General features: G+C 44.4%; 2 protein-coding genes across 2 annotated transcripts; one reads left to right on the forward strand and one right to left on the reverse strand.

Moving 5' to 3' along the window:
* The first annotated feature begins 415 nt into the window (after positions 1 to 415).
* On the forward strand, positions 416 to 8,261 carry abcd4 (ATP-binding cassette, sub-family D (ALD), member 4). The gene is made up of 19 exons (XM_037449179.2): positions 416 to 714; positions 930 to 1,048; positions 1,280 to 1,407; positions 2,217 to 2,356; positions 2,576 to 2,692; positions 3,101 to 3,226; positions 3,579 to 3,629; positions 3,814 to 3,908; positions 3,984 to 4,105; positions 5,884 to 5,975; positions 6,091 to 6,180; positions 6,280 to 6,485; positions 6,567 to 6,658; positions 6,775 to 6,811; positions 7,083 to 7,132; positions 7,241 to 7,293; positions 7,369 to 7,445; positions 7,566 to 7,681; positions 7,922 to 8,261. Exons 1-19 carry the CDS (start codon positions 674 to 676, stop codon positions 8,015 to 8,017), a joined length of 1,848 nt encoding a protein of 615 aa, XP_037305076.1. The 5' UTR covers positions 416 to 673; the 3' UTR covers positions 8,018 to 8,261.
* Positions 8,262 to 8,427: 166 nt separating this feature from the next.
* On the reverse strand, positions 8,428 to 15,279 carry LOC119194791 (acetyl-coenzyme A synthetase 2-like, mitochondrial). Its single transcript, XM_062559580.1, has 13 exons — positions 15,218 to 15,279; positions 14,921 to 15,120; positions 14,396 to 14,571; positions 14,037 to 14,189; positions 13,739 to 13,886; positions 13,183 to 13,320; positions 12,297 to 12,389; positions 10,054 to 10,166; positions 9,478 to 9,604; positions 9,257 to 9,384; positions 8,899 to 8,962; positions 8,673 to 8,794; positions 8,428 to 8,598 (listed from the first exon to the last, which is right to left on the reverse strand). Exons 2-13 carry the CDS (start codon positions 15,105 to 15,107, stop codon positions 8,428 to 8,430), a joined length of 1,620 nt encoding a protein of 539 aa, XP_062415564.1. The 5' UTR covers positions 15,108 to 15,120; positions 15,218 to 15,279.
* Between the last annotated feature and the right edge of the window lie 6 nt (positions 15,280 to 15,285).

Here is a 15,285-nt window from a genome sequence, read left to right on the forward strand (position 1 = left end):
TCTCTGAACTCGCACAGTGATAAGTGCATGGCCTGACTGTGCAATTTCACTATTATTTATTTAGCAGCTAACAACATCAGTATATTACACAAGTTGTATTGAACACAAATGTTACTTAATGGTTTTTTTGCCATAGTTTTACAATTAAAGTATTTCTAAGCTCTTTGAACTGGCAAAAAGTAATTCTTGCGAGAGATAGTAATCTGTGTTGTTATTATTAATATAATTGTCTACTTTTATTTTATGCTTTTTTTACTCGAAACCAATAAAGCGACGTTGACTTTAATTAAATGTGACTTAGCGACTGTAGGCCACCGACGTGTTTGAAAAAAGCATTTTATTGTTCATTTTATTCTGAAAACAAAACGAGTGCATTGTACCGGAAGTCCGGACTTTTACTTTCCCTACCAAACATCCGCCTATAAACTCACCTCTCAGTGGCTTAGCAAGCTAGCAGTCCCTAAGACAATGCTTTAATTAAATGATATTTAATTGAATTACCGCAGCCGTGACAGGTCATTCTTGCGGCACTTTTAGCTAGCTGTTACTCAGGTTTGACCGTTACCGCTGTTAGCTGCCGCTAACAGCTTTAACCGTTAGTCCAAAGTGAGTCTATTCGCCGCAGGGACGTGGGGAAAGTTTGTTTTTGTTAAACCTCCCCGTCAGAGTGCAGATGCCTCGTTTGGAAAAGGCAAATGCCAGAAGGAAGAAAAGGTAAGAATGTAGCTGCAAGGTGTGTCCAATACGGACCCGGAGAGAAGCTGTGAAAATACACGACACCGGTTATTACTTGCAAAGCTGGTGTAAGGGGAAATTGTGTAACTTAAGTTAAACCAAACCGACATTTCGTCACGTGACCCCAGCTTGTAAAATGAATGCGATCCAAACGTTGCCATTATTTCTAATACAAATGTGCGTATTTGTGACAGACCTAAGTTAGACTGGACGTTCATTCAGAGGTTCTGCAGCATCCAGAAGGTCCTGTTCCCATCATGGACCAGTCAGAGTGCTCTGATGTTTGGGACGCTGCTCGCGGTCACTCTCACAGGTAACTAGTGTTCTTTAAGGTTTCATCAAGGTAGTGGTAGTGTGAAAGGTTAAATGGGGGGTGGGGGTGAAATGTCTCTTCCATTTATCCTCATCATGAGACACATTCAAGCCCCCCACCCTCTCTCCCCACCTGGAGCTCAAAGGTTGCCTTATTTCCTTTTATATTGTCGTATGTGTCTCTGTTGTCCCAGCAGCGCGCTAACACAGCTTCTTCTCATTCCGTCTCCAGAGCAGCTAATCATTTACCAAGTGGGCGTCCTCCCCAGTCACTTCTACAGCGTGCTGGCAGACAAAGACTACTCGGGCTTCCAGAGTCTGGTGGGCACGGCCATGGTGCTCATCTTACTCAACTCCACGGTAGGTCGAAGGAGCCGTGAGAGGCCGCACAAGTTGACCCACCCACTGATTGTATGAGCCCAAATGTACCAAAAGAGATCCACCGTTTGCTCTGTCATTCTTTAAATTGTGCTGTACTACAGAGTCGGAGTTTGCAGATTTAGGGAAAGTTACTCTTACCTAGATGGTTTTGTTTTAAACGATAGCATATTTATAAAAAGGGGTTTTCCTTTGCCATGGTATTTTAAATTCTCAATTTACTGTAGAAGCTTGTTTGACCTATTATGGATACTGTATGTCACTTATTTCTAAAATGTCAATGAGGATTTATTCATCAACAAGATAAACGATATCCAGGACGTTAACTGGTTTGTTGTTCAAAGCTATGTCCTAGTAACAGTAGTACGAAACTTAATCTTACTATCACTGAAAGAATGACTCCACCCAAATATCAACCACTCACCCCATGTGACTATGAACTCTTAAAGAAAGCTCTCTCTCTCTGTATTGGATTTGATTTTGATTTTACTATAGACAATGGAAACTTTACGAGGTCGGGTCAACCTGACATTTTACAGCCGACACACACGTGATACTTGGATTTTGAACCCGAGTAGTTGCAAATGCGTAACTTTGGAAACTGATATTCAAGGTTGATCTTTCCACCACTGACGCAGCAGCTGGACATTTCTGAAATATAATGAATGATGGAACATTTGCTCTGGTTACCCTCACAGAGATCATCGTCTAATCAGCCTCTATTGTCTCTTGTGATGCTCCACTCGGATAGAAAACGTCTCTCTCTCTGTGCTCCTCTCTCCCTCTCCCAGTTGAAAAGTATCGACCAGTACATTTGCAATCAGATGTATGTTAGCTGGAGGAGGACGCTAACGGAGAGCCTGCATACGTCCTACTTCCAGGGCCGAGTCTATTACACACTCAATGTTCTCAGAGAGGATATAGACAATCCGTAAGCTTGAATGGTTTTCCTCTTTGTAGTCTAATCCAAGGCTTTTCATCAAGATAATACATACACATGGAATTTCAATTAATTAACAAACCACCACCGAATCGTATCAACTGAAAGTATTTTGAGTAATACCAGACTATAGAACATATTTAACATCAGAACATTTAACAGCATCAAAAGAAGGCATCGTGTAATTGGTTCTGTCCGTGTGGCTCGCAGAGACCAGCGCATCAGTCAGGATGCAGAGAGGTTGTGTAAACAGATGAGCACCATGGCCAGTCGTTTGATTGTATCACCGTTCACGCTGGCTTACTACTCCTACCACTGCTTTTATAGGTAAGTCCGTAGAGCACCGTGACAACTGTCAGACGCCACCCACTTAAACACATTTAACCTCCTCTGAAGTTGAAGCATCATCAGAGAAATCCACTGTGCTCTGTTTAAAAATCATTATATTTTAATCCTATTTCAGCCAAATTTGCAATAAAAAAGGAATGCATTTGATATGATTTATTTTAGCCATGTGTTCAAAGTATGTGGTTTAAGAAACCATAAAGGCTACCTGTCGTCAGTGACTCTTAACAAATGTCAGACACGATTCCTCTGTCTAATCAAACAGTCTGCTGCATCTCTAAATGTATTTAAATGTTTGCTTTTTGTGTGGCTCTTTCAGAACCAACTTTCAGCAAAATGACTATATGGTTTGCCTTTGTTTTATATGAATAAAGCTTCTTCTCTTTGCAGCACCGGCTGGATCGGCCCTGTGAGTATCTTTGGCTACTTTGTGATTGGCACCATCGCCAATAAAATCCTTATGGGGCCCATTGTGTCGACTCTGTTTGAGCAAGAAAAACTGGAGGGAGACTTCAGGTAAGTTCAGTCACGTAAGTCACTAACTGCAGACAGACAGACAGACACTTGAACTCCAGCAGGTTGGGAGGGTGTTTGTCAGCTTCACTTGACGCAAATCCTCCTTTGGATGGTTCCTTTAAAGGAAATGTCATTTTGTGAAGCGGAAGTGTGTGTGTACACTTTGGCCAAATGCCTTTAGCCTCTTTATAACAACACATGATATGTGTCAGCTGTGAAAGAGGAATTTAATCTCAACACAACACACGACACAAGTTAAAAAACATTTGATTTTGTAATGACGGGGAACAGTTCAAATTACAATCCTGAATTGTGTTGCCTCAAAAAAAAAGGTATGTTTTTGTATCTCCAGATTCAAGCACATGCAGATCCGTGTCAATGCAGAGTCTGCAGCTTTTTACAGGTGAGGCACTTTGTCTTGTGCATGCATGTGGCCTGCAGACCTTTACAAAAAGTATTTGCAAACAATACCCTATAACATCCATGGATTGTGCAGTATCCATTGGTAACTGTGAATCAGACACCAAATCACACCGATCCTGGAGAGAAAGTTACAGAAGTCTGCAAAAATGCTGCTATGTTTACAGAGCCGGTAAAGTGGAGCACATGAGGACCGACCGCAGGCTGCAGACTCTGTTACAAACTCAGAAGAGTCTCATCAACAAAGAGCTCTGGCTTTATAGTAAGAACTTCGCGCACACACACACACACCCTACTCGTTGTGATTACACCGGTTGACCTCTGATTTCTCTCTCAGTCGGGGTAAACACGTTCGACTACCTCGGAGGTTATCTCAGCTACATTATAATCGCCATTCCCATCTTCACCGGTATCTATAACGGACTCACTCCTGGGGAGCTCAGTGCACTCATCAGTAAGGTAAGCGTTCTTTATTTATTTTGCGTTCCTACTACTTTTAGCTTTTTATTTCATAGATATTTATATTTCTTCCCCAGAGGAATAAGAAACCGTAATAACCGAAACAGTTAGTACAAGTGGGAATCTCTCGCGCTCTCTCTACACAAAAGGAGAGCATATACACTCACCGGCCACTTTATTAGGTACACCTGTCCAACTGCTCGTTAACACTTAATTTCTAAGCAGCCAATCACATGGCGGCAACTCAGTGCATTTAGGCATGTAGACATTGTCAAGACAATCTCCTGCAGTTCAAACCGAGCATCAGTATGGGGAAGAAAGGTGATTTGAGTGACTTTGAACGTGGCATGATTGTTGGTGCCAGAAGGGCTGGTCTGAGTATTTCAGAAACTGCTAATCTACTGGGATTTTCACGCACAACCATCTCTAGGGTTTACAGAGAATGGTCCGAAAAAGAAAAAACATCCAGTGAGCGGCAGTTCTGTGGGCGGAAATGCCTTGTTGATGCCAGAGGTCAGAGGAGAATGGCCAGACTGGTTCGAGCTGATAGAAGGGCAACAGTGACTCAAATAACCACCCGTTACAACCAAGGTGGGCATAAGAGCATCTCTGAACGCACAGTACGTCGAACTTTGAGGCAGATGGGCTACAGCAGCAGAAGACCACACCGGGTGCCACTCCTTTCAGCTAAGAACAGGAAACTGAGGCTACAATTTGCACAAGCTCATCGAAATTGGACAATAGAAGATTGGAAAAACGTTGCCTGCTCTGATGAGTCTCGATTTCTGCTGCGACATTCGGATGGTAGGGTCAGAATTTGGCGTCTACAACATGAAAGCATGGATCCATCCTGCCTTGTATCAACGGTTCAGGCTGGTGGTGGTGGTGTCATGGTGTGGGGAATATTTTCTTGGCACTCTTTGGGCCCCTTGGTACCAATTGAGCATCGTTGCAACGCCACAGCCTACCTGAGTATTGTTGCTGACCATGTCCATCCCTTTATGACCACAATGTACCCAACTTCTGATGGCTACTTTCAGCAGGATAAAGCGCCATGTCATAAAGCTGGAATCATCTCAGACTGGTTTCTTGAACATGACAATGAGTTCGCTCTACTCAAATGGCCTCCACAATCACCAGATCTCAATCCAATAGAGCATCTTTGGGATGTGGTGGAACGGGAGATTCGCATCATGGATGTGCAGCCGACAACTGTGCGATGCCATCATGTCAATATGGACCAAACTCCCTGAGGAATGCTTCCAGCACCTTGTTGAATCTATGCCACGAAGAATTGAGGCAGTTCTGAAGGCAAAAGGGGGTCCAACCCGTTACTAGCATGGGGTACCTAAATAAAGTGGCCGGTGAGTGTGTATATATATATGTGTATATATAATATATATATATATATATATATATATATATATATATATATATATATATATATGCTCCCGTTTTACCCTTTCTTCCCATAGTATAGTTTAGTTAAGAGATGGCCGAGGTTTTGAAGTGTTTGCTGAATATGAACGTGATTGCTAATGTAACCAATAGGTGGCAGCAAAAGCTTTCTCTTCTTCTTATTCATTCATGCTGAGCTTGAATTCCTCTTCTTGGAGATCTAAATTAAATCTGTACAACTGCAGACGAGTGTCCAAGACTTGTTCAAAAAGCATATTTAAGAAATGTCTTTTAGCTCATATCCAAAGTGCCTCATTGTTCCTGGTTCCTCATCTGGTCTTTTATGTGCTCTGGTTCCCCCTCTTCTTGTTCATATTCAGAACGCCTTTGTGTGCATCTACCTGATAAATGGCTTCACGCAGCTGATAGACCTGTCCACCACCCTGTCCGACGTGGCCGGATACACCCACAGGTATCTCACTGCTACCCGAAAATGACTTCCTGGAGGCAGGATGATGACTGCAGCATACCTGCATGCCATCCACCTTTCTATCACTGAAGTGTGTGTGTGTGTGTGTTACGGTCAGGATCGGGGAGCTGAGGGAGGTGATGGATGACATCCTGCACAAGCAGTGCGATTATGACCCGGCATCGGGCGAAAGCTACGACTTTGACAGGTTTGTGTGAGAACAGACAAAATAACCGGACTAAGAGCAAAAGGAGACTGCAAAAATGAGTAATAAGTGCTTGTGCTTCACTTTGATGTCTCCACACAGTGACTTCAACATCCACGCGGGCCCCGCGGACACCGCCTTCGTCCTGGACCATCTTTCGTACAAATCTCCTTACTCGGACAAGCTGCTGGTGGAGGATCTGAGTGTGAAGATCAGCGAGGGGACCCATCTTCTGGTGGTGGGTAACACGGGCACCGGCAAGACGTCACTGCTGAGGGTCCTCAACCGACTCTGGGAGGCACACAGCGGTGAGAAAGGATGACGTTGGATTGGAACGTGAGCGACGATGCGTCGGCCGCAGCGTTATTAACCGCCGCCCGTGTCCTCAGGGTTTGTCCAAATGACCACGTGCTTCGGGCCCAGAGGAACCCTCTTCCTGCCCCAGAAACCTTACCTGACTGACGGCACGCTGCGGGAGCAGGTAGTGGTCTTCGTTTTGTGGCCTGTAACTTGTTGATTGATGAATGAATGAATGAATGAATGAATAGATAAGTTAACCAGATTCAACTAAATGAAATGGAACTCTCTTCCCTTAAGGTGATCTACCCGTTGAAGGATATTTACCCTGCATCAGGTATCAGATTTCACTCTAACTGAACTCAATATTAAACGGTGCCACATTGACATATTAAATATAGACACAAAGCACTTAAGTTGCGCCAATTTAACAAATGAAATGACATTAAATTACATTTTCCTGGCATCAATATGTTTGCTTGAAGCAGCTCATTTAATACTAAACAAAAGATGCATCTGTGTAAGTTTATACTAACTTGGGTGTGTAGAATGATGGGTATCATTTCTCATCTGAGTCATTATTCATAAGGTGAGTTTGCTTCCTTCAGGGTCAGTAGACGATGACAGAATTATACAATTCCTGGAATTAGCCGGAGTGGTGAGTGACTTTATTCCACATTTATATTCCTTTTACTAAATAGTTTATTCACCTTCAACATTTCACTACTAATTTGAATTCTGATCCTTGATAAAACTTGTGCTGCAGGCCAGTCTCCTGGAGCGCACAGGCGGGCTGGATGAAAAGGTGGACTGGAACTGGTAAGAGGAAAAACACCAAATGGCTTTAATGCTACAACTGTGCCGCAGAATCGGAACCAGTTTTCTTCTCTGCAGGTATGATGTTCTGTCTCCAGGTGAAATGCAGCGTCTCTGCTTTGCGCGTCTCTTCTACTTGCAGCCCAAATACGCAGGTGTGTTATGGATCAGACCTTTTGGGGATTCTGACTCGGCAGTTTCCCCATCACTTACTACTTCTCATTTGCACATTTCCAGTCTACATCAGACATCTTCGTATTGATTTCTGTGTGCAGTGTTGGATGAGGCCACCAGCGCGCTGACGGAGGAGGCAGAAGCACAGCTGTACTCGACCTGTAAACAGCTGGGCATGACGCTGGTCAGCCTGGGACACCGCAGCAGCCTGGTGAAGGTACTGTGTCCCGTCCAGCATGAAACTACAAGGACTTTGTTTTAAGCAGATGGAGAAAGTGGAAAAACCTGAGCTCAGATTGCTGTTGGAGGAATAATTTTATTGGATTGTTTTGTTTTTCTCTCAAATGCAATTTTTAAAGGCAATTGCTTTAATCAGATTGCTTTAATCAGATGGTATTAACTTGCACTCATTTAATGTCAGTTCTTGAAAACCTGTCATCCTTTCTTTTTGTCGCAGTACCACGACGTCCAGTTGAAACTGTGTGGCGGAGGCCTGTGGGAGTTGACCAAGTTAAAAGGAGGCAGCAGGAGCCTCGGAGAAGAAGCACCGTGACAGCGGGGTCATCCTGAGACATGAAACACACAAGTGCTCTTCAACGTGCTGCTTTAAAACAGTTTCAGCAGTGGATGTGAAAACCTGCTCTGATCCAGTTTGAATGTATTCACATCGTGGGGACAGAGCTTGACCTAAACATTCTGGACCCAAAGACTTGGACGCCTCTGAAATGATCAGTAAAATCCCTTATGAAAACAAATCAATGAAAAAGGACATTTTAAAACCTCAACATTTGTTTATTGTTATTTTTACAATCATTGATTTACTCGAGAGTACATCTGTGGGTTATACATAGTTTTTATGTATCTGATTTCATAAAATTGTTATATACAATAAAAACAACAAAGGAATGTTTAAAATAGTTGCTAACGTGCAAGCACAGCTTCCACGTTTCAGGCACCACCTCATCACAGTGGTTTACCACAGAGCTCGAGATGACCTCTGATGATCTCCTCAACTGCCGTAGGGTCCTCCAGCGTGCTGAGGTCACCCATCCCGTCCACATCCCGCTCCACCACCTTCCGCAGCACCCGGCGCATTATCTTACCCGAGCGCGTCTTGGGCAGCCGCTGGACGATCTGAGAGAATGACGGGACTTGAGTACAAGTTGTTGTAGTCGGACGTGGATTCAAAAGCGGTGGCGCAGGGTTACCTGGATGAAGTCTGGACAGGCGTACTTGGCGATCTTCTTAGAGACCATGTTCCTCAGCTGCTGACAAAGGTCCTCCCCCTGAACCTCATCGTCCTTTTTCAGCACCACAAAGGCATAAATTCCTGAAAACAAGGAGAAGTCTTTACGATGATGGACATTCCTGTTTTTTAAATGAATGTTTACATGTAGTTTTCGGTTTGCTGGAACAAAAAAATGCAATGGTCACCTTGTCCTTTGATGTCATGCGAGTATCCTATAACAGCCGACTCAGCCACTGAGGAGGATTGATTCTGTTACAGAAAGCAGTGAAGATCATTTGTACAAAGTCAATTTGATTTCAAATCTACACATCACTATTTGATTGTTCAAGGTTTTCAAAATGTTTTATTACTTTTAAATGTGATTATATATAAATCAGTTTACATTTTTCAGCCTGACAGGTTTTTTTTCAATACGGTGAAAAAATAAATACCTTGATGAATAATTCATGAATTGCCACAACATGTAATGTTGTCATGATCCACAAGATCAAAGCTTTCATTGCATGCGAGAAAAGTGAATTTGTTACTGCAAGCCACACTTACCACCACGTCCTCTATCTCTGCGGTGCCGATCCTGTGACCGCTCACATTGATGACATCATCTAGGCGGCCAGTGATTTGGTAATAACCCTCCTCGGAGCGGTAGGCGCCGTCCCCAGTGAAGAAGTAACCTATTGCCACAGAGATGACGAAGGAGAGATTATGTTTTCAGTAAGAAAAAAAGGGAATTGAAGCCTATAAAAGTAGAAGTCGTCATACTGTACCAGGATGGGGCTGACAGTAGGTCTCAATGAATCTGGCGTGGTCGTTATGAATGGTTCTGGCCATGCCAGGCCAGGGCTGAGCGATGCACAGGGCTCCCGATGTGTCGTTAGAAGTCAGCACTTTTCCCTTTGAGCACAGTGATAATGTGAAGGAAGGCAAACTAGATTATAAAAACATATGTGTGCTAAAAAGTACAAAACGGTGCCTTGTCATTTTTAGCATTGTGTGATCAATAAGAACGGTGATTGATGTACAACTAGAACCAGACTGAAAATCTATATATTCCCCTGACATTAAACCCCTTAAAATGCTGCACCAGGAAGAGAGATGAGCCGGCTCTCCAACTGTCTGCACAATCTGTGCATCTCAAAATCATCTGCCAACAGCCTCAAAGTGGTACGACAGATTATTAATGGGGAGTTTGGCACGCACGCACTGGGCCTGATGGGTGGGAGCCGGGTGGGTATCAAAAGTGACACAGCTGGTGAATGTTTTATAATCCTAATCTGACCCTCCACCCAGGCCGTTCCCAGCCAGCTAAAAGGGTCAGGGACAAGACACACACACACACACACCTCAGGGTCCATAAGCACGGGCTTAATGCCAAAGAAAGGTCTCATGGCCATTCCTGGGACAATCTCTGCGTCTGGCTCTGATGGCTTTGGGGCGATGCAGATGCCTCCGGTCTCTATGAACACAGAGCAAAACAAGGCAAATGGTAAAGCTACTATCTTATTTACAGATTCTATTTAGGCTTTTGCTCTCCATGAATTCCATTAAAACTCAAAAAGGGCCCTTTTTTTTTACAAGCAGTGAGTAAACTAACAATTTATGATCCACTAAAAAGATGTAGACTGTGGAATTAAATGAGGTTTGCCTGGACCTCCGGGCCGTGCTAATCCGCCCGGTGGTGTTGGTGACAACAGAGCTGGGAGCAGCAGTGGGACCCGTTATTAAGTAGGACACAACAGATGATCCCACAATAGCATCCTGTCCAAAATCGACTGGAACTGTGAGACTTGTGGCTTAGCTCCTAGCTTCACTTTATTCACCTTTTCGGTCCTGATGCTAAGCTAAAAGAACTGGCAGCCCGCTGTAGCTCATGTTTAGCTAGAATCAAGTCTCACTCTCGGTAATATATATTTTTTTAAATAATTTTCCAGATAAATTACAATGAATTGCTACATTTCTGACACAATGTAGACTTTTTAATTATCTAATACAACATAATATACTATGGCTGTTTAATTACTTTTGTTGACACGCTATACGCTTCACTATATTTTAGCTTGACATCATAACTTTATTTTATGCATTAAACTGACTTTTCTTTCTTATTCACATTCTATGTATCTTCAATCTACACATTTTTGACATACTGTACTATAACTTTTTTAACACAAATACGATTTCTTTGACTTACCTTACTGATTTTGTCACTTTATACTATGACTGTTTCAGGATTTTATACTATTTTTGACATGGTACAACTTCAATTACTTTTGTTGCTTTCCTCTAAATACTATGTGTTTTTTTATACATATTTCAAACAACTTGTGTCACCTTAAAGGGTCCAAGTGAGAGATTTCTGTGCACTACTCAACAGTTTTATGTGGAATGAGATAAAACAGAGTTCTTTGTATTATCAATGCACATTTCCACGCAGGCTTAACTCATATGCTGGTTACCTAAATACACCGCTGATATAGATACAATTTATTCATGTTTATTCCTACTTTCTGGTTGTGACCCCTTGCATTCTCTCACCTCCGTAGTCCTTTACGATCCAACACGGAGGCCTTATGCCAACGGCAGATCAAAATCTAATTTAGTCTCTAAACTGGCTACTTGCTTCCAGATCAACCAAATGGCATTTATGAATAATGCCACTTAGTCCTAATTGAAAACACCGGTCCAGGGAAATAACATCATATAATCGGTTTAACTGAAGTAGGGTATTTGGGTCATATCTGTGTCTGTAATTCTCAAACTCATGATGCTCTGATGTTTAATTATCGCCCATTAATCATAGAATTTGCCATTCTCATGGCAATCAGTGCAGCTTTGCTCCAGTTGGTCATCACTTAATCTAATTTAGGGGGGGGCTGAGGATAAAGTCTTGTGTTCATCACTAAAATGGATTTAGGCAAAACCAGCTGATTTTTAACATGCCACGATATACCACCATAGGCTATTTAAAAAAGGGAAGTTATTTTTCAGTGACATCATCATTTTTGAATATTAAGAGGGAAAAAAAAAGGTTGAGATTTAGTTCATGCCTTTGCTACCAAAATCAGATGTTCTACCTCTGAAAACCTGGTTCCACTCAAAACGTCCCTAATTGTATCCATGTGTGTGTGTCCATGTGTGTGTGTCCGTGTGTGTGCGAGACCCACATGTTCTGTACGTATAGTTTCACACGACTGTGCATGTTTGCGTAACACTGTTATCGTCAGAGAGATGGAGCCAACGGTTGTTTACCTTTACGGAGGACTTACAGAACACTGCCCTCAAAAAGCAACACGAGACCAAACCAACCTCACAGTGAGCACAATGCATTTCATACATCTCAGTTGGTGGAACAAATCGCTCAGTTTTAAAAAGGGGTTTTCTGCTTTGGGCAAACTGGTCATACAAACATCATGAATACACTTGTAGTTCTGAACAATAAATGGACAAATTCGTCCAAAGCTACGACTGTTAACCTGGATTTATTTTCCAACTTTCTGTCAGACTTTAGATGGAAACCTGGCTAATCTGGTTTAAATGCCTCTGTGTCACCAAGCAATAGCCGATGAATAAATAAATTCCCTCTTACCTGTTTGCCACCAAGTGTCCACCACAGGGCAGCGTCCCTCCCCAACAACTCTGTGGTACCACTCCCACGCTTCCGTGTTGATGGGCTCACCCACTGCACACAGAGACGGGACACGATCACATTACCTACTCAAACATTTGTTATGTGTTCCTGTTTAAATGCGTTTGGAGGATTTCCATCCTGTGTGCTGAGCTTCGTTTTCAACCACCACGCTCCATGATGAAAGGCAGCAGGTGTGTGCGTGTGTGTTACCATGTAATCTCCTGTCATGCTGTTCTTTGCTATGGAATGTTGACGTAGCAGCCCGGCTTAGCTTTCAATACACGGTCAGTGTGTAGCACGCGGCGTGTGTGCTTGGCAGCAATGGGGGGGGGGAAAAAGGAACCACGGCAAAACAAAAAGGGAGCGTGAAATTGTTCCTGCAACTCGACATTGTGCGCGCATGCAACGTTTACTGTGGACAAGGGCCAGCTTGTTCACACGACGGGGTTGACTTGGACAAATCGACTCGACGCGTCGAAGCAAAAAGGGACATAAACACACAGGATGATTGCAGAGTGGGACGACGGTTGTGACACCGAATGAAAACACAGCCTCAAAACATCAAGCCTTGAAAATGAAACGTGCTACGAGTGATGATTCAATGAAATACCCTTGTGAGAAATAAAAAAAAATTAAAAATGTACCACTTTAAATGGCGAGATCCACACCACTCTGTGTACGCTGCGTCCGTGCACAGCTGCACGAATGGAAGGGCAAAAGTGAACCGGCAAGTTCTTCTATAAATAATATGTTGTTGCAGATGTTTACTAAGAAACTTATTTTCCATTAAGTGGTGATCTCTAGGGGCCCATGATAGTGTTGGTGAGTGTCGGTTTCGGCATACCGGAGCCCAGGGTTCGGAGGGAGGAGCGGTCGTATTTGTGGACCCACTGGTCTCCGTACTTGAGCAGCAGGCGGATGGCGGTGGGAGCCCCATAAAACTGGTTTATCTTGAGTCTCTGCACCATCTCCCAGTACCTTCCTGTCAAAAGGAAAGGCCGCCACAGCAGTGAGCAGAGGTCAGAACAAATACTCTACAGCGTGGTGCAGTAAACAGAGTATCTGAAGCAGAAACGAGAGGTCGGGGTAAAGCCTGAGGACTGAGACCTAAACTAGTTTGAGGTGTGTGTGTGTGTGTGTGTGTGTGTGTGTGTGTGCCGACCCCTGTGTACACAAGGGTCCTAATTTTAGTGTGGAAGGTATGGCCACTGTAAACAGTTTATCATATATATACTGGCATGAGGAGGCAGAGCTCTGGGCAACACACAAATGACATTTTATACAAACACAATGCTTTGATAGTGGTTCTGCTTGTGAAAAAATAGATTTTTATTGAAAGATTATTAACTTTGGATGTAAGAAGAGCTTTTCTTTGTGCTACGAGTTGGAGACGTTCCTACCTGGGTCGGGGTAAACGGGAGTGCTCTCAAACAGCACCGTGGTCCCCCCGTTGGCCAGAGGCCCGTAGACACTGTAGCTGTGCCCCGTTATCCAGCCGATGTCTGCCACGCAGCCGAACACGTCCCCGTCCCGGTAGCTGAAGACATACTGCGCCGTCGGGTGAAATAAATGTGCTTATAAGCGGGATTGTGTTTTCACATTCTGGCGGTGCGAGGCGACCATAAGAGAGCGGTTTGTGCCTCCACTCGTGGGATATTGCAGCTGCAGGTCGGGGGGGAGGGGTGTGTATATGTTTACCTTGTGAGTGAGAGCAGCATACAGCAAGTATCCAGCCTGCGTGTGGACCAGTCCCTTGGGCGTCCCTGTGCTGCCTGATGTGTAGAGCAGGAACAAGACGTCCTCGCTGTCCATGGCAGCCGGCTCACACACACAATCCTCCTTCAGCATCTCCTGCGGAATGTGTGCGCAACACAACACAACCTTTCACAAACATGAAGTATTGACCAAAGATATTGAAGAGTTGATTCAAATCATTTTTTCAATAGTTTTTTTTTTAAGCCAACTTTCTAAATCTGTATTCATGCAGAAGGAAAGTGACACAGAGCACTTGTGGCCTCCTCTGCTCAGATCAAGACGCGATGGGCCTGATCTCTCACCTCCTCCATGGCGACGTCCCTGGCTGTCATGGCGACGGGATTCTCTGTTCTCATGGCAACAAACACCTGGTCCACCGCCGGGCAGCTCTGGACCGCCGCATCCACGGTCTTCTTCAGCTCGGTCACTTTGCCTCCTCGGACGCCCTGGTTGGCCGTGATGACGGTGCTGGACTGGGCTGGAGATGTGAGGCTCGTGTGAATCAGGACGGCAGACTTTAACAGTTACAATACTTTTTTCTCACTTTGACTTTTTGTTAATTGTGTTGGGTCAAATAACAAGACCACAACATTGCGTTCAGCTTATTGGCGTCGCTTGCCCGTGCTGGGCAAGTACTGTTTCGGAGGTTTATCAGGGCGTTTTCACTCAAAAATATCTGCTGCTAGGAGCAAGATTAAGAGCAAGACTTTATCGAGACGGCTGCAGCCCTTAAAACTAAAACAATGAGCCGAACCGCGTCCTCGTCCCCTCTCGATCACTAACCCACGCTAACGTAGGTCCCTCCGTGGTCACGCCCACCGCCTCACCGTCTCGGATTCGCTCGGCGAGGGCCTCGGCGCTGAACCCCGCGAACACCACGTTGTGCGGCGCGCCAATGCGGGCGCAGGCCATCATGGCCGCCACAGCCAGCGGGCACGGAGGCATGTAGATGGTGACGCAGTCCCCCTTCTTCACGCCGCGGCGTCTCAAGAGGTTGCCCAGGCGACACGTCATCTCCAGCAACTCCCTGTGAAGAAGCGTCGATGAGGAGGCGTGAGGCGAGAAGAGGAGGAACACAACCACACACACACATCAATCGCCTCAATCAACTCCAACGTGCTGACCTGTAGGTTATCTTGACCTCTGACCCCGGTTCATCCTTCTCCCAGATCAGGGCTGTCCTGTCTGGACA

Source organism: Pungitius pungitius, chromosome 20 (assembly GCF_949316345.1).
Source record: "Pungitius pungitius chromosome 20, fPunPun2.1, whole genome shotgun sequence".
In the NCBI taxonomy this organism is placed as follows: Eukaryota; Metazoa; Chordata; class Actinopteri; order Perciformes; family Gasterosteidae; genus Pungitius; species Pungitius pungitius.